Genomic DNA, 19,985 nt, shown 5'->3' with positions numbered 1-19,985 from the left:
ATCAGGGCACCCCAAGGAAAGATAAGGTCTCATGGTCACAAACTGCAAGAAGACTGTTTTAGACTGGACATAGGAAAAACTTTACTGTCTGAGTCTCCAGAGTCTGGAATAGACTCCTCTCAGAAATGGTGTAAGCATCTACGCTGGATACCTTTAAGAAACGCTTGGATGCCTGTTTTGCTGGGGTGATATAACTGTTGGGTAGGGGGCTGGACCCGATGAACTTGCAAGGTCCCTTCCAGCCCTATGTCTTTTAAATCTATGAAATCACAGAAAATGAGGGTTGGAAGGGACCTCAGGAGGTCATCTAGTCCAACCCTGTGCTCAAAGCAAGATCATCCCTAACTAGATCATCCCAGCCAAGGTTTTGTCTAGCTGGGTCTTGAAAACCTCCAAAGATGGAGATTCTACAACCTCTCTTGGTAGCCTGTTTCAGTGCTTTAATACCCTCCTAGTGAGACAATTTTTCCTAATATCTAACCTAAACTTCCCTTGCTGCAACTTGAGTATATTGCTCCTTGTTCTGTCATGTGCCATCACTGAGAACAGTCTACCTCCATCCTCTTTGGAACCTTCAGGTAGTTGAATGTTGCTATTAAATCCTCTCTCAGTCTTCTCTTCTCTGAGGTCAGTTCCCTGAGTCTCTCCCTCAGAAATCACGTGCCCCAGCCCCCTAATGATTTTTGTTGCCCTCCACTGGACTTTCCCCAGTTGGTCCACATCCTTTCTGTATTGGGGTGAGGAGGGTGGGACACAAAACTGGACAGTTTTCCAGTTGTGACCTCCTCAGTACTGAATAGAGGGGAATAATCACATTCCTCAATTTCCTGACAACACACCTACTAATACAGGTCAGTATGCCATTAGCCTTCTTTACAACAAGGACACACTGACAGCTCATGTGCAGCTTATTGTCTACTGTAACCCTCACGTCCTTTTCTGCAGAGCTGCTGCTTAGCCAGTCAATCCCCAGCCTGTACCGGTACATGGGATTGTTCCATTCTAAATGCAGGGCTTTATGCCATGCCATGCATGTATTATTGCTATCTCCATACATAAATTGTGATCCATTATTATTATTTATAATAATAATGATAATATATAGGACATTTCTGTGTCTACTACTAGAGGCTGACACCTCATTTAAAAATGTCAGTGGGTCACTATGGCTGTGGTTATGACTAGTCTAGAATTTTCCCCAGAATTTTTCACCACTGTGACCACCATTTCACTTTCTCCAGGGAGGAGTAATGACTGCAGTTGAAAGGAAGACAGGAATCCTGGCACCTGCTGATAGATCTCAGTATTGTGACATCTAGCTCCAGTGATGCCTTCTGTACTAGAGCTCCTGTGACTGCTACCAATGGCAACATTAACTGCAAGAAAGTTTAGAAACTGCAAGAAAGGGAAAAATTCTAGCCTGGACAAGAAAGCATGGCCAGTGGCAGAGAATGCAAACTATTTCTTATCATGTTTTTGAAGAACAGCAGAGGACAGTCATTAAAAGAAACAAAGGAATAACATTAGAAATGAAATATTTAAATATAAATGTCAATGTTTCATTTAATGGTGCTTGCACCTTATTTATATCAGGCTGGAAATTATTTTACTGTATCTCCCTCTACTTTTGAGTCACTTATGGTAAAACTCTTAAGCAAGATGGGTGCCTCTAGTGCTTACCTCAGGAATGCTCAGGGCTGCATTAAACCTTTAGTGGGCCCTAGGCAAAGCCCTAGTGGGCCCCTACTTAATCCTGTATATTTATATTACTTTTTCACTTAATAATTATATGTAAAATAAGCACAACTGGGCCCCTTCTTCACTTAGGGTCCTAGGCATGTGCCTAGTTTGCCTATGTGTTAATGTGGCCTGAGCAATGTTAGTTGTAATTAAACACTTACCTAAAATGATTCATTACATAATTTACACATGCTGGCAAATGCTTCTTACCATATGGACTTCCAAACTGCTGAGCTCAGTTAAACTGGAACAGTTTCTCTATAAAGGATCACCCATGGCACTGGGAAAGGAAAAGGCCTGGCACACAAAGCTGTGTGGAGACTGTGCAGCTGATCCACTAATAACTCTCTCCCCACCCCACTTAGTCACCCATAAAGAACAATTGAAATATTGTTCTGAATTTAATGGAATAATACAGTTCTAGCATGGACTAGACTTACTTTACATATCTATTTTCAATTACTTGCCTGCATTTTCTGAAGAGAGCACATTCCCTTTTATGAGCTATATTTAAATATACAAAAGCATGTAAGAAAAATGCCTGGAGGAAAAAGGTGTTAATTACATATTTTTTAATGCACCAGGGAAGAGAGGGGAGCTATCTTACATGGGGAAAACCAGCATAGGAACTCAGAAATACAATGCAAATTTATAGAGTCTTTTCCCACTTGTTCCACTGGAATAAGAGGGCTGTGTTGACTACACCAGGGTTTTGAAAGATATGGCCTAAGGCTCGGAAATAGCCCACAAAGGTCTATCATCTGGCTGCCGGTGCTGCCTCTGGGTCTTGGAGTTGACCAACAGGCAACATGCAAGGAGCACCAGAAGGCCCCATACACCACACACAGCACTCACTTCAGCTACTCTGGGACCATGTTGCTGGCAGGACCCACTTAAGTGTGCATCAGCTCCATGACAGATCCAGCAGCATGTCCTGGTATAGCTGCTGTGGGCACCATGGTCCCAGAGTAGGTGGAGTAGGGCCATGCCGCATATGGCCTCTACTCCAGCTGCTCCAGGATATGCACTGGATCCAGCAGGCAGGGCCAGCTTGTAGACCAGCCCTGTGCTACTCATCCAGCCTGTGGACATGGATGGGTTTGACATCCCATGGCTACACAATGGAAGAATTACAGCTAGTAAACTCTATAGGCCCTAGAATAGCTGAAAAACACAGAAATATATGCCCAGAAAGGTTCCAACCAACTCCAAATGGTTGCTGCTGGGACCAAAGCTGGAGGTTCCTGGTCAGAGGGTCTTTCACGTCTTCTCAGGGTCAGATTGATCACTATACTCAGGGCCAGAAAGGAATTTTACCCCATGGTCAGATTGGTATGGATTGTGTAGGTTTTTGCCTTCCTCTGTAGCAGGGAGTGTGGCCTCTACCTGGGACCTTTTGAGCATATATTGACAACATGTTATAGAAGCAGGACATTAACTGATGTACTTTCCCTGCTTTGCCTGTGGCAGGTTACGGTATTAGGTCTATGTTGCGTCAGGTTTGATGGTAGTCTTATGTAGAGTTTAGATTATGGTTTGTACAGGATGGTTTAGATAGGAATGATCCTCCCCAAGCAGGGGGTAAACTAGATGCCTTCTGGAGGTCCCTTCCAGCTCTGCTTCTCTATGACACTGTAAATTATTATTTTTTTCTTTCACAGCTTGGTTCCCCTGACCTTGGGGTCAAGTCGGCAAATAGTTCCTGCCAAGGGCCGCAATTTTGGGGTGGCTTTTGATAGAAATTCTGCCTAGACTTGAGGGAGGCATGATTCTCCTGTTTCTCCAAACCATAAAATGTCTACCATGTATAGAAACTTCTGCAGCGCTTAAGGACCAGAAAGATAGTCTTGTGTAGTTTGGAGATTGATTTATAGTTTTTTTGTTACATTGTACAAGTATAGCATGATTGACACATGGCCACTCACATTTTTACTATTAGCAGTGGAAATGATATTATGGAAATTAAGAAACAGAACTGGAAGACAAGAGGCCTAACTTAATTTCAGTTCCCACTTATATCAAAGACTTATATAAGCAAGTCAGCTAATCACATTCTTCCTCAGTTCCCTGTGCAAATGGAGATGCTAATATTCCCCTATCTTGATGACTTGGGCCAGAATGCTCAAACTCAAGTGCTCGAAATGAGGTTTCTAAATCATTCTTTAGTAATCCATATTAAGGTAGTTTGATCTTCAAAAGCACTAACTGAGATTCCAGAAATCCTAGTAAGTCAGTGGCAGCTAGCTTTTATTTAAATTATTAAATAAAGATCCAAAAGTCCAGGTTTGCAAACCTTAGTGGTAAGTTATTGCACAGAACAAGGATCTATCAACATGAATATATCGAAAATAAAAAGTAATCTCTGCTAATCAAAATGGAAGCTGTTTGTAACACTTATTTTAAAAGTGGTGTCATACATTAAGATGTACAGAGTGAGGAAATCAGCTAGTCAACTATGTCAGAAGATGGAACATTACCAAAGATGGGAGACGGGGATTTATGTGCCATTGCAACTGGGAAGTTAATAGGTTGCTCTAGCTGACAACAAAGGTGTGTGCAGTACATTGTACACGCATCCATCTTATACTAGTGGATATCATAGGGCAAGGTGGTGAAACAACTGTTTTCTGAGTGGTTATTAAACACCGGATTTCTGTATTGGCTGCCATTCTAAAATTACGGCTTTTTTAAGTTATAGTTACTCCTGTTGTCTTGTGTCTTATGTTGTTATCATTTGGTAATTTGTCATCTCCTGGAAAGAAAAAACTTGGGGAAAAATCCTGTTCCTCTAAAATCAAGGGAAAAACTCCTAGTGTCTTCAGTGAGGACACAATTTCTACAGCTCTTCCTTATCTAATATTTTTTCTGAAATGAAAAAGTGGTGTACACGAGAACAGAATTGGGTCTATAACGATTAAAGTGCCCTGATGCTTTGAGCACAGTCCATTAGTTATTTATGTTTTAGCAAGTTACAGAACAGGAAAAAGTGTTATAGTAAGCAGAAAATATATAAATCTGTCCTGTAAAGTTTACAATGAAGTTCAAAAGTGAAGTACTTTCAGTTTATACTATTTTAGGAAGAGTCACTCAAGGTGTTTGGCATCCAATCTCAAATTACTCAGACTGTAATGGTTAAGGAAATATAACAAATATATACTCTGGTCATTTTTTATTTGCATGTCTGCTACAGCACAGTTGATTTGTTTTACAAGATATCAGATTTCATGGACAGTGAATGTAAGTGCCAAACGTGAAAACACAATGGCAATGTAAAGGACAAGTGAGTGCCTTGGTCCACTGAGGAATATTTATATTAATTCATATCAGATACTTCTGGAAAACAATAAAGGAAAATGTCTCTTAGTGGAATAATACATTATTGTACCAAAATTACCTGATACTGTCTTTGAAAAAAAAGTCCTTTGTCCTATTTGTGTGTTGCCTGTTTATAACAAATAATCTTTGCAATCAATAGGAGTGCAAAAGTACTGTATATGTATATCCAAACGAGCAACAGGAGCATAGATTTCAAAGATCAGGCCTGTAAATGGATTCTTCCTCTTTAGCTATAAGAATGAGATACTTCTTTACTCTTTTAACCTTAACCCTTTAACACCTCTAGGCCCTTTCAGACAGAGGCAAGAAATACTGGCACAGAAACTCAAACTAGGACTACAAGATAATGGGAGCTCTGCCATTCATTCAAGTCAGATTTTCACTGATTGCAATTCTGATTGTGTTTTATATGAAAAAAGCACACAGGAAAACATTTTTAAAAATGTGGACCTACCTGAAGACTTGCCCAATAAAGTAATAATTTGCTCACACAGCAGTACTTATATTTTACTGTATTTGGCTTTAGCATTAGGGAGGTCACTGAAGTAAAACAACGAAGAAGTAAATAAAGAAGGAGACTGGTTATCAAAAGGGCAACTTCACACAAATGTTGATTTTGCTGTGGCTTATCCTATTTGTATTCACTGCTGCAAAAAAAAAAAAAGCAGCAGTTAATTAGCTCTCCTATATTGCTTTACATCAGCAGATCTTTATTAATGGCTGCTGTAACAGTAGGATGAGGAAAAGCAGGGAAGGTACCAGCCAGAGAAAGGAAAATAACTAGCCAGAGGACAGGAGGATTAGGGGTAAAAAAAGGATGAAAAAGGAAAGTGTAGAATATTGATGAACTGGGAAGGAAGATACAAACAGGAAGAGCAAAGAGTTAATGGGGTGCAATGAAAGGAGGGCATTCCATAGAGGCATAATGGAAGAGGGAGCAAGAGAAGGAGCAGGTGATAGGACACATTTTTTCCTGAGTCTCTAGGCTTGCTTTTCTAATACAGGAGATGCTGGAAGAAAGAGACTTAGAGATGAAGGGACCATTAGATCAACTGGTCTGACCTTTTATATATCACAGGCTCTTACATTTCACTTAGTTATTCCTGTATTGAGTCCAATAACTTGTGTGCAACTAAAATACAAATCGTTTGTTGGCTAAAGCACATCTTCCAGAAAGGCATCCAGTCCTGATTTGAAGACATCCAGAAATGGAGAATCCACCACTCTCTTTGGAAAGCAAAGCAAGATGAAAGAGACACAGGAAGGAAAATAGAATACAACTGAAAATATGTCTTCGCTGCTTCACTTTCTTTTATTGCTAGCAACAGCTGAGGGCTGTTGGCACTTAAGCCAAGTACTAAAATGGTCAGATGCATCCAGTAAGGGTGGATACAGAGAGGATACAGTGGCATGGCTGCACCCCCTTTTTGGACCGCACCATACCATGGGATCTTCTGGAGACCTTTTCAAGTCCCTAAAGCAAATGAAAATCCCCCTTCTCTTCCCTTCCCTTTCATGCTCAGAGGTACACCCCCTCACTTTTCTTCCCTCCCGTCCCACCACCTGGTGCTGCTGCTTTCCCTACTGGCCTGGGGATGAGGGAAGCACAAGAGCCATTCCTGCCTACCCCACCCAGTCTGTGCAGGGGCTGGGCTCAGCTGGGGACTGGAACAGCAGCAGTGGGGATGGACAGCAGGGTTCCCCTCCCCTAAGCTTGCTCCTGGGGTAACCAAGCACTACTACATGGGAGCTACTCTCCCATGGCACTGTTGCTGCTATATGGGAGCTACTCTCCCATGGCACTGTTGCGGCTACATGGGAGCTACTCTCCCATGGCACTGTTGCTGCTGCCCCCATCTCCAGATGTGACCAGCCCCTGTGCAGCCTGGCTGGCTCAAGCTTCCCCTGGGACAGCAAGAAAAGCAGCAGTGGCACATAGGGGTGGTGAAATGGGGGTGGAGGGGAATGGGACATGCTTCTCAGCACGAAAGGGAAGGGAGGGGGGACTGTCACCTGCTTTAGGGACTCAAAATGCCCCCAGAACCTCCCAATGGTGGTCTGTCCATACTGGTGGGGGTGGAGGAGGCTGGGAGCTAGGGCTTTGGTCCCTGGTTCAATTTGGTGGAGATTCGGCCCAATTCAGTGGCTAAATAGTTTCATAGTTTCATAGTTTCATAGTAGCTAGAGTCGGAAGGGACCTAGGTAGATCATCTAGTCCGACCCCCTGCCTTAGCAGGAAAGAGCACCGGGGTCAGATGACCCCGGCAAGGTGCTCACCTAACTTCCTTTTAAAAATCCCCAGGCTAGGAGCCTGCACCACTTCCCCTGGAAGCTGGTTCCAGGCCCTAGCCACCCTGACTGTGAAGTAGCGCCTCCTGATATCTAATCTAAACTTACCCTCCGCCAGTTTGTGACCGTTATTCCTGGTCACTCCTGGCAGCGCACGGGGGAACAGGGACTCCCCCAATACCTGCTGATCCCCCCTGACCAGTTTGTAGCAGGCCACAAGGTCCCCCCTTAGCCTTCTCTTGTGGAGGCTAAACAGGTTCAGGTCCCGTAGCCTATCCTCATAAGGCCTGCCCTGCTGACCCCTGATCATACGAGTGGCCCTCCTCTGAACTCTTTCCATATTGTCCACGTCCCTCTTGAAGTGTGGCGCCCAGAACTGGACGCAGTACTCCAGCTGCGGCCTGACCAGTGCCGCATAGAGGGGGAGGATCACCTCCCTGGACCTGCTCGAGATGCATCTGTGGATGCATGATAGGGTACGATTGGCCTTCTTGACTGCCTCCCCACACTGCCGGCCCATGTTCATCGTGGAGTCAATGACGACTCCAAGATCCTTTTCCGTCTCCGTGCTGGCAAGAGGAGAGTTCCCCAACCTGTAAGTGTGGTGCCGGTTCTTCCTCCCCATGTGCAACACCTTGCACTTATCAGTGTTAAACCCCATCTTATTCTCATCCGCCCACCGTTGCAACCTGTCAAGGTCAGCTTGTAGTCTATTGCACCCTTCTAGTGCACCCACATCCCCCCACATCTTATCACTGTAATGGAAATTTGTAACACTTGCCCAATGGATAATTTTTAAAGGTCCAACAAGCATGTAAGAAATAAAGCATACAAAAATCTCCGAACCCGAATTGAATCAGGAGACACTTTAACCTCTCCGAATTGAATCAGAGCCCTCCAAATCGATTTGGAGAGATTTGGTGATTTAGACATAGGCACAGTTTTAAATGTTTTTTCTACATACCTTGAGGTACCAGGCACAGCTCAAGGTATGCCTGGTACGAATGCTACGATGCTGGGGCACATGGAGTGTCCTACAGGAGCGTGGGGGCCCCCCCAGCATGCTCGGCAGAAGACTCGCAAGTGGACCACAAATGCCTCTGATCCACTTCTGGGTCCTCCGGGGAACGTGCTGAGGGGGCCCCCTTTCACCTCCCGGGCTGGGTGACTGGTGCCTCCTGGGTCTGGGGAGGCACCTGCGGTCCCCCCACAGCTGACTGCCGAGCTGGGGGGGCACAGTCCCCCACCCCCATGTACTCCCCAGTGGACCCAGAAGTGTACCAGGAGTACTTCTGGTCCACTTCTGGGTTTGCTGCCAAGCATGCAGGGGGCCTCCCATGTTCCTGTGGGATGCTCCATCTGCTCATTACAGCATTCATGAGCTGTACCTGGTACTTTGAGGTATGGAGAAAATAAAATGAAAGCTGTGTCTATGGCCTAATCACTGATTCTCCAAATCAGCATTGAACCTTCAGATTCAGATTCAGCCTAATTGAAACAGGACAGTGATCTGAATCAACTAATCAAATCACTGTCCCTGATTCGGGCTGAATCCGAATCCAAATTGAATATGGTCTCTTTCACACACTCCCTATTGGGAGCAGGAAGTGTAGCCAACCCTGCAGTCCAAGTTTCTGTTCCCACACCCACTTTGGGAAATCCTGGATCCACCACTGCCTTCAGTAATACCACTTCAGGATGGGAAGGCCTCCAAATAAAGTCTAAGTGCTGCAGCAATGGATACAGACAGTTCAGGAGTGTGCTCTGCCCTCTGACTAAGCGGAGAACACAGTTCAATAGTAGGGCTATCTGTGAGACATCACATGGGGAAGAGATTTCTGACTAAGAACTTGTCATCTCTAATACGGAAGTTCATCTGCCTGAACACCCAATATCTGCAATCACCTACGATCGCTCATTTTGGAAAGCCTTGGAAAAGGGCAACAAAATAGAGTTGTTGTCCTAAATGTTCCCAAAACACGTAAAAGACCTGTATCACTGTAATGGAAATTTGTAACACTTGCCCAATGGATAATTTTTAAAGGTCCAACAAGCATGTAAGAAATAAAGCATACAAAAAAAAAATCACACCTCTTTTGATATTTACACCATTTACACTTTCATTTGTATTGCTGGACGTGCAAACTGATTTCAGCTCCTCATTTACTGGCATATACTCACATCTGCTGCACAGGCACTTGTGTCACTCATCTGCTGATCAGACCTATGAAAATTTGGCCTAAAACCTCAGTATCTCAGCAAGTTGCATTTTTCCCTTTTCAAAATAGAGGAACAATTATCCATTACGAAAAACAACATCTGGTTTACAAAACATGCTATATTTTCCTAAGAGATGCCAAACTTCATTAAAAAAACAACAGAGCCCTACTACCGTTTTAGGGACATTAAAGAGCAAAACTAAATGACAAATTTTCCACTGCCACTTGCATTTGTAATACAAAACAAGTGATGACCAAGAGGAGTTTTTGGAGAGGAGAATAATTGTCTTAGGAGACAAAGGCTGAAAAATTATGTGCCAGCTTTTAGCCCTCAATAAATTTTTGTAAAGAAGTACATTACACAATAATTTATTCAGAGATTTACATTGAATGCTGGGTCAGAATCACACACAGAGTGCTGTGCAGCAGCTTTGGCTATGTACTTCATGGATCAGAACAAAATTATTAAACACTTAGAGGCAGATGGAGCTATGAGAATCTATACTAGCTGAGAATTTGCCCCCAGGCTTGCAAAACTTGGAGTTCAAGCCAACAGAACTAACTTCCCAGTCTCTGTTTTGAATTCACTTTACATTAGGATGTCTTCTTTTTCTCCTCAGATGAACAATACTATGCTTTCAGTTTCAAAATGTGGCACTTGAGAATATAGAGTCTGATACTGAAATCTTCCACTGTCCTTCAAGGATGACAGTTTCTTATGAAAAACTCCAGGATCAGGCCCTTCTGTACAATGAGGGGGGGGGGAAACAAAATTAAGCTACAGTTTTTTAGTCTAGTAACTCATACTAGATAGGCATGCATTTGTTAGTTCTACAGATGTTTTACCTTATTTTGAGGGGTGTGTTTTTTTTTTTTTTTACTCTGAATGATCACTATAGCCATAAAATTACATTTGAATCCTGAAAACAAAGGGTCTTCTTTACTACTGCACTTTGGTTGTCCTGTGCTGGGATGGAGAAGCAAAGCAATTGTAAAGCTGGCTTACTTGACCATTAAGCCAGATTTCTGCCTGCTTTTTGTCTCTGGAGTGGCTGATACAAGCTACTAAACATGGACAAAACATTTTAAAAAGTTCCTCCTTCCCCCAGAGATAAAAAATATAGCCCAATCACTGATGTTATTTGTTACTTTAGCATTACTGTTGTAAGTTCAAATATTATAGTTATAAACAGAAAAGCACCAATTCCTAAAAGGAATCTGGACAGGAAGACAATTAAACACCCCACACCCAGACTCCATCTTATTTTATTTTAATACTCTAAGAACTTTAATATTTCAGTGCCAGGAGTTGAGGTTTCCTGTTGCTAAACCACAAATGAGGCACTCACTGGTAGTCTGCACTGGAAATTCTTATTCCTGATGCAAAAGGATGAGAAACTCAAATATCCTCTAAGTTCTCATACTAAAAAGTTGTTGAATATATTGTTCAGAGTACAAAGGTGAATGAAACACAGGGACAGATTAACACAGGACCTCCATGATACCGCAGGGAAGCTGAATTCCTGCCAATCTGGTCTAAAAGTTGGGCAGGGGGGAGTTTATCTTGACAGAAGAACACACAATAAGTCAGACCGAATGCATCTTGCAAGTAGAGTTCAACTATACCTTAATCCCAAGAGGGAGGACAGGGCAGCAACTTCAGCGAGCTGGCACCCAGGTAGCTGCAAGGGCTTTACATTGAGAAAGGGTTGTAGAGGGGTCCATGACCTCCCAACTCCCCACCTCTCCTAGCGAGTCCATGGAAAAAGAGAAGGTCATGCCCTCTACACTCCTATTTGTATTTTAAAGCACAAGGGATGGACTAAGCTCCTGCATGTCTGAGCACAAGCCCTCCTGTCTCATGGTTTCATAGATTCACAGAAGTTTAGGGCTGGAAGGGACCTCGTGAGATCATCAAGTCCAGCCCCCCTTGCTCCCCAGCTCTCAAGAACCTCACAGACAATCCCATCCCCATGCTGTTACAGCCAAACATCCCTCCAGTCCTAATGCCCCCTGTTGTCCTAATTTAATCTGAAGTATGTGTATTAATCAATGCAGACCGGAGGGGGCGGGGAGGAAGGGGAGGAGAGGTTGGTTTCTTTTTAAGGAAAAGCAGGCAAATAATCAATTGGTGGAAACTGTCTTAATTTCATTTAAAGCAGAGGACCTCTTTATTAACTGAATCAAAAAATTTCTTCCTACAAATCCATATGCATTAAAATGATTTAAAATGTCCTGTGCATAAAGGCATAACCTGCTCAAGTATATAAGAAGTAACACACAACATGGTGTGCAATTGTTGTGAGATAACGATGAGCCTGGGGTGCGCTCTGAGACACTGGCTGTGAGGACATGCTGTTACCTCATTATCTCCCAACAGTCACTCTCCCAGGAGCTTTATTCCACTCAAAAACTTGCATGCCTTACTGTTTGTAAGAGGAAAAAACAGCAAATCTAAATATTTTCAAGCTGTGCAGTGGTTGGTTCATAATCCCAACAGTTGGAAACTTAGTTTCTGATTCTAATAATGCTTTGCACATCAAGGCACTTGACCAAAATTAGGCCTCACAACTCCCACACAAGGTAGATGTTGTAATTCCCATTCAAATAATGCAAAGCTCAGTCCTCAGCGTTTTTGAGCCATTCTATGAATTTTAATACTAGTTTTATTATGCGTTTATCCCTATTATGATATTGGGCTTATTTAGTATGCAGAAGAGAAGGCAGAAGGGGGGATTTAATAGCAGCCTTCAACTACTTGAAGTGTGGCTCCAAACGGGATGGAGCTGGACTGTTCTCAGTGGTGGCAGATGACAGAAAAAGGAGCAATGGCCTCAAATTGAAGCAAGGCAGGTTTTAGGTTGAATAATAAGAAAAACTTTCTCACTAGGAGGGTAGTAAAACACTGAAACAGGTTACCCAGAAAGGTTGTAGAGCCTCCATTCTTGCAGGTTTTTAACACCCTGCTAGGCAAAGCCTTGGCTGGGATGAGTTAGCTGGGGTGGTCCTGCTTTGAGCAGGTGGTTGGACTAGATGACCTCCTGGGGTCTCTCCCAACCATAATTTTCTATGATTCTATGAATCAGAGATGCATAAACCTCAATGAGCAACAGTTCACTTCACCATATGCTATGAGCTTCTGCATCTCTGATTCAGTTAGTTTATAAGGTGCAACTCCACCCTGCCTTCTGCCTGACTTCAGATTAACGGGGTAAGTACCTCTCTCTTTCATGTTACAATCGTGTTAGCTTCTAGACCCTAAGTTAACGTAACTGTGTTAAAATGAATATAGATTAGGTGGGTACTATGTAGCATTTTAAATATAGCTATCACAAATGACCAAATTTGATTAAAAAAACAACCTGCTCCTCAGTTTAAACATCCCCTAAAGTGTTTGTTAATGTTAAATTGATCAGTAGTATATATATTTAAGTAAGCAACTATTTTCATTTGTGGGGTTTTTTGTTTTTTTTTGAGGAAGCTGGCTGACAGAAGGTATTCAGTATATTAGTAAACTATGCTACTGGTGACTCTTATTGCCAAGGTGCATACAGTTAATGTATGGATTTTTAATAAAGAAATTAAATTAAAATAATTAAAAGGTTAATAATGTTAACATTTAAATAGTCATCTTTGGTTTCAGAGTTGACATGCTCCTGAGACGGTTATAGCAATTCACACATATTTGTGTGCCAACAACTGTTTCTCACTGTAATTTGTGTTAAAAAAGACTGCTGCATCTAAAGTGGATTAATCCCCGGAAAAGACAAATGCTCCTGAATTGAAAGAAGCTGTATGATTTTTTTATAAAGACCTTATTAAAGGTCTCGTAGCCAATGATGCTGAGGGGATACTATAGATGAGAGCATCCACAGTGCTTTTGATTCTGTTCCTCTCCTTTCTCCTTTACTACTTCTATTTTTGGGATGGATGGCTCCACCTCTGGTCATCAGTGGCAAAACAGTTGTAGGCACCTTGGACTTCTGCAAACATTATCCAGTGTGGTGACCCTATGTCAAGACCCTAAATAAACTTAACCCATAGTGCACTAAAATAAACCACCAGAAGAGCTCTACAGTAGGCCTAAAAAGCCCTCAAAGCTATAATGCAAGAGGCAAGGATTTCTGTGGATGATATATGATTTGTTGGACCAATTGGTTTGGATAGACAAGCTTGTGAATGCAAAGCATTCTTCATCAAGAAGTTGGTCCAATAAAAGATACCACTCACAAAATTGTTGCCTCTCACATAATTCCTGCACCACATCACTGCAACATTTCCAAAGCTATTTTAAACATTATTATTGATAAGCAATCAAAACACAGAAAAGGGGCTCAGGAGAAAAAAAAAAACCTGATTAAAATACCGGTTGGCACTTCAAAAAAAAAAAATCATTATGTTCAAATGAACAAGCCCCAGGATTCTAAATGCCTGATCCCAGCAGGGTATTTCAGAGTCTAGAAATGTCCTTTTTTTTTGTTTCACCAGCCTCTAAGAATATGTACCTGCTGCTACCAAAATAATTTGAAGTTTGGCTTGGTAAAAATATCAGCACGCCTGCTCAAAATTGCAGAAGTTCAGTTTGAATTTTAAAAATTCAAACTAATTTACACCTGATTCCTGAACCAATGGTCTTTTTACCTACAGAGTATCATGGGTTGTGATTTGCTCAGTTCTTATACGAAAGAAAGAATGACCTGCACTGCAGTGGAAGACCTCACAGGGTAAGAAGCTGTGAATGGACCACCTACTTTGTACACACTAGCTAGACACTATTTGATCCCCTCAGCGGGCTTTTTTAAAGCACTGGAATTCATTTTATCTTGAACTGAATAGAGTTAGTTTTCTTGATGCAGCAGAAAACATCTATTCTCAAATCAGTATGCTTGTAAAAAAAAAAAGCCCTCATATCACCACTGAATGAATAGGCAGATTCTCCCATATATAGGAGTAATAAACTGCACAGAGAGAATAATACTCTCTAAGTTTCGACTGTATTTCCTCTGTAGGGTTCCATCAGAAAAGGGCTCAGGATTGTAACCACAAAGATAGATGAGGATTTGGCCCTATGCAAGAGTGACTAGATATTCTACCATTCAATGCTCTGGAAGGAGTCATACATAGGGGCTGTGGCAGTGGAACTTTATGCAGCTGACCTATTTCCCCATTTACTATCTTGGTTTCCAACTCTTTCTGTAAGTTGAGAGACCCATCTGGCCCTCATTGTCATTCTGTACTTTCCTTACAAATGTAGATCCAAGTAGGCTTGTGACAAAGAAGGGTTGAGGGAATAAAATAAAACCACAGAACTATTTAAACTGTTTAGGAATCAGGAAACAGAAGAAACAGGTACTTACCAGCAATCCTTGCTCGCCTGGTTTTCCTGGCTCTCCCTTAAACACAGAGTTGATCAATATCAATATCAATGTTATGTACATTGAATTTCCATTTATTAATATTAAAGCAATTTAAATTACATCAAAATGTAATGAAGCACATATAACAGCTGTATGACCATCTAATATACATTACTGTTATTTCTGGCTGTTAATCTAACAGGCCAAAATCATGCCCATGCCGGTCTCAAAGAATTGATATTTATTTTTCAGTTTTTTAATGAAATTACTCTCTTAATTCAGTGATTTTAAAATACCAAATATGTTGATACCCCTCCTGTTCTAATAAACAGATAGATAGCACTCCTTCCCTGTAAAAAGTAGTTTCTAGAGCACATGCAGTTGTTTTACATATATATCCTTAGACTTATTTTTTTACATTTCAGAGTAATTTGCAGTTACATGCTGTATTCTGTGGTAGTAGAGCTGAACTGCCTTTTGCAAATTCAAACATTAAGATATTAAATATTAAAAAGTTCAGGGTTGAGATTTTCAAAACCAGTTAGGGATTTTACCCACACAATTGCCTTAGGAATTAATAGGGGCTCTATAGCTTTGAAAATCTCAACCCTGAACTTTTTAATATTTAATGTGTTTATGTTTGAATTTGCAAAAGGCAGTTTGGGTCTACAACCACAGAATATAGCATGCAGGTGCAAATTATTCTGAAATGTAAAAAAAAATAAGGGTCTAAGGATACATACATAAAACAACTTTGTGTGCTTTAGAAACTACTTTTTAGAGGGAAAGAATACATTTCCAAATCCATTCTCACATTGAGCAAGTCACAAAAGGATTAACAGGTTCGCTAAAGGACACGAACATTTTCATTTGCTCAGCAGCATACAAAGATACAAGGTATTGCTGATGAACTTTCGCAGAAAGCAGCAAAACAGAATCAGGACTGTCTCAGTTTCTCTCAGGATCTGGATGTGTCTTGCCAGTTGCAACACAAACAAACATGCCTGCACTAACTAGCTGAACATAGTGAAGCCGTCAGAGCATTGGTTTCAGTTCCAAGTAAGCACTTGACTGACTCTACAAAGACGCACCGAAACATGTGCTATGGTGCCTTCAGACTTCAAGGTAGACATAACTTCACAATATGCTAGATGTCCAAAATTTAAAAGCATGCTGTGCTTCCAGATCCACATGCTGTTGGACATGATCACTGGGAAAGCACTAGTGTTGGTGCTGGTATGACTCTGTGGTGTTGCCTCTTCAGGCAGGGAAACAGAAACTAGAGCAACTAGAGGAAGGCCCATCGGTTGGTTGTTTTCTTTTAAATAGAGTCACAGGGGAGGTAGAGTGCTGGGTCCCACTGATGATTATTCTTGAATGGAGTTTGGTAGAGGCGGCAGTAGCTGACAGGGTCTTTGCCCTCAGCCATGGAATTATAGAGTGTCCTTGTTCTTACACTCCCTTGTCACTGTTTTGTTGACTTTGTATGACCAATGTGACCTCAGGTCCACTTGTATTTTAAATCAAAATGAAGCTGTCAGCCTGGTAAAACTAATGCAACTCAAAGGTAGTTTGGGGCATGCTTATGAGGAAAAGTGTAGATGCCTACGCTGATATTCAACATGCTCCTGACTCAACAGTTGTCCAGGTGGAAGAGTGATGATATTGATTTGTTGATGCTCAACTTAAAGCACCACTTGTGAGATAGTCAGTGATGAGTTCCATGTCAGTACTCAGTGTCTTTTCCAGTTCTGGTGTCTGTTCCTTTGGTGACTATAGTGACATCATCAGTGTACACATATTGCTTAGATGTTGTATGCGGGTAGTCTGAGATATATACATTGAAAAGTACTGGTGGTAGCACTGACCCTTGGGAGTCATTATATTGGTCCCTCACCTATAAACCATATCCAGGAGGTCAGCAGTAAAGTTTCTGCATGGGTAGCTGCCTTAAGATGTTTAGACAGCACAACACAGGGTGCCAACTTCGAAGTGCCCAGAACCACCGCACTTGCAATGATATATGCCCCATGAGTATACTGTGTTCCTGCATGGTCCACAAGTTGTCACACTAAAAAGTTTGACACTGTACTTAACAATGCAGAGACTTGTAACAAGTTGCACAACTTATACACACACAGATGTCCTCCCTGTATGCTCAGGCATTAGACCAAGTGATATGAGAAGACAGATCCTAACATCATTACTGGCAACAGAGGCAAGAGATGACAATAATCACCTGCTCCATCAATTATTAAGTGCAGAGCTGAACAGATGGAGGCTTAAGAGGCTCAGAAGTCGTAAACTGTTTGTACATGAAGCCCACAAACTCCTGAAAGAACCTGGGGATGCTGAACTAAATCTATGGATGGCAACAGAGTGGGCCAATTGCTGGGAAAGGTCAAATCTATTCCTACAGCATTTTATAGCAACACAAAACAAGGCCCCCATTGGGCATGACCTTGACAGAGAAGAATGGGTCAAGCTAAACAGACTGAGATCTGGATAGAGATGCTTCAAAACAGCACCTCAGAAGCTGAACACCTTCGACTGCCCGCTGTGTGAACACAGTGCTCAACAAACAGCACAGCACTTAATCTAAAGTTGCAATATCTCTACCAATGCCCAGACAGGGCAGATGGAATCTGCATATTGAGCCACAATACCAGACAGTGGCTCATAGATTTGGAAGTTGATCTGTAATGCCATATGAAAGAGGAAGAGAGCCAGGTAGATCCTATTGTCTTTGGGCCTTGTACCCACTTTATAATTTTTTTTCTGTCAAGCTAAATATCAGTCAATCAGCTACAGAAGTAAAAGCTGTGGTGTCAGGATGCCAGGAATCTGGAAATGTCACTCCCAGGAGCCTGAAGGCAGAGGTTATGTCTGCTCTAGGAGAAGAGCAGCCCCAGACAGATGCAAAACATCTACAGCAGCATTATGCAGTAATTAGTGAGGGAGCATTATAAAATTCTAAACTGCTGTAACTTCTGCAGCTGCATTACTTGGGAGACACATTGTAGGTCATTATCCGGGAGTATCAGCCCCATCTGCGCTTACTTTGTAGAGAAGTAGGGATGCTTAACATCTGACAGGAGGCACTTGGGACCAGGTTTACAAAGGTATTTAGGTATTTAAAAATGCAGATAGCCACCAAGTTGGAACTTCTTGAAACTGCTGCAGACAGGAAGCAGTTATAATCCTCGTCTGACCTACACTACTGTAACACAGAAGGTAGGACAGAGTGACTTACTAAGTAAGCTGCAGAGGGTGAATGGGGGGGTAAGAGGTGCTTTAATTAGAGTGGCTCTGAGAGCTGCTGTAATTAAAGCATCGCAACGTCTCATGTATCAGCTTCCCCATGCTTCAAAATAGCAGCAAGAGTACTTTATCTAAAGCTTGTTCGACCAGCTTTAGGTCAAACTCCCCTGCTGCTATTTTGAAGTGTGGGGATGCTGATGCATGAGATGCAGAGGATGGCTGGAGCACAGTAATTACCACACTCCAGCAAACTTGACTAATTTAGTCTGCTCTGCTGGTCTGTAATTACAGTGTGTGGGAGCAGCCTCCATGCTCATGTACAGGCACCCCAAGGTGCCACCATGCCCTGCCTTCTGCCTAGCTTCAGGTTAGCAAGTCTAACTACCTCTTGCTACTGTAATACAGTATCTTAGTACCTCTGAAGGCAGTGAAGTTGTACCAGTTTGAAATTTCAAAGGATATTCAAATAGGGTCCAAATTTTTTTCTTAGCAGCACAGGAGTTGCACAGCACTGGCAAGGCGAAGTAGGTAGCCAATCTGAAGTTTCAAAAAGGGATGGCAGTAGAATAACAACCATATTCTAATCAAAGGTTTTTCAAGGCAGCTTTCATAAAGCATAAGGCTTTCATAAGTATGTCAAGTCTTGTTGTGTTTTCCCAGAGTTGAAATGCCATCATTACATTATGTTCTACATATTTGTTCAGTTAATATATATTTAGATAAGGTGCTCAAAATGGGATTAGAACAGGAGCTTGGATGCATTTCCTTTTTGGTCCTATAGGGAAGGTATGTTTTCCTGTTCTGGCCCCACATGTGGAAACATGAATTTTTCTTTGCGATATTGTTTCTGTTTCCTGTAAGACTAAGAAAAGGTGCAGGGCGGGGGACTCTCTCTTTTCAAAACAATAAGGAGTTTAGTAGTTCACAAAAGTTTAATCTCAAGGCATTTCCAAGGGTTGTTAAATATACAGTCCTACAACTTCTGCATTTATGTTTTGGTTGAAAAAAAAAGTTTTAACGCTCAGACTTCCAACAATGCGTCAAAGAGCTAAGGGCCCAGATCTGCCTCCTGAACCAATGATGGCTCTATTTTATTCTATTACTGTATTCTATTACTAGCCCCACAGAATATGGACTGTCTGAAGAATATGGTACTACTCCAGCCTGAGCAAGGATGGCAGAATATGACTTTAAGGAAAATAACTGAAGCATAGCATCATACTTCACACAGAGCTTAATAATCCATTTTCTCCAATTTCATGAGATCTTCATTAGGGGATTAAAAGTCAAACTAGTACATGTAATGATCTAGTTTCAAGCTTAGTTTTAAATGAAGAGCTGAATGGAAATTGTTTTGTCTTGCTAACAAAGGGGCTGCCCTGCATTGCAATGATTAAAATAAGAGGAAACAATCTAGAAATCTCTGAATCTGAAGGAAATGATTATCAGGACTGGGAGCCAGCTGACCTGGGTACTACTGTTCTTGGTCCCGCTACTTACTTTTTATTGTAAATGTCACATAATTTTTGTTTCTCCATTAATATTTCCCACTTCACAGGAGCACTTCAGACACCACAGACAGACTTGAAGCTAACTCACCGGTACTCCAGGCATCCCTCGAGGGCCATCTTTCCCAGTATCTCCTGGAGGACCTCGGGGTCCTGGTGGCCCTGGAGGACCAGGGGGTCCAGCCTGTCCTTGGTCCCCCTGAACAGAAGTCAAGAAAATCATCATTAGAAGTTTGTCTTCAAGTGTACCATCTCCAACACCAAGACACTGATTT

General features: G+C 42.0%; 1 protein-coding gene across 1 annotated transcript in view; it reads right to left on the bottom strand.

The window, feature by feature from the left end:
* Nucleotides 1-19,985, bottom strand: part of LOC149870708 (uncharacterized) — a 248,949-nt gene that overhangs the window by 123,567 nt on the left and 105,397 nt on the right. Inside the window, exons 7-8 of the mRNA XM_090036721.1 lie at nt 19,802-19,909; nt 14,942-14,977 (exon numbers count right to left, since the gene is read on the bottom strand). Coding sequence (XP_089892847.1) covers nt 14,942-14,977; nt 19,802-19,909 — 144 coding nt within the window. The remainder of the gene's footprint in view (nt 1-14,941; nt 14,978-19,801; nt 19,910-19,985) is intronic.

The sequence above is a fragment of the Crocodylus siamensis genome, chromosome 2 (genome assembly GCF_052110815.1).
Source record: "Crocodylus siamensis isolate JL-2025a chromosome 2, ASM5211081v1, whole genome shotgun sequence".
Classification (NCBI taxonomy): Eukaryota; Metazoa; Chordata; order Crocodylia; family Crocodylidae; genus Crocodylus; species Crocodylus siamensis.
The sequence above is the reverse complement of the archived record's forward strand: the minus strand, read 5'-3'. Positions and strand labels throughout refer to the sequence as shown.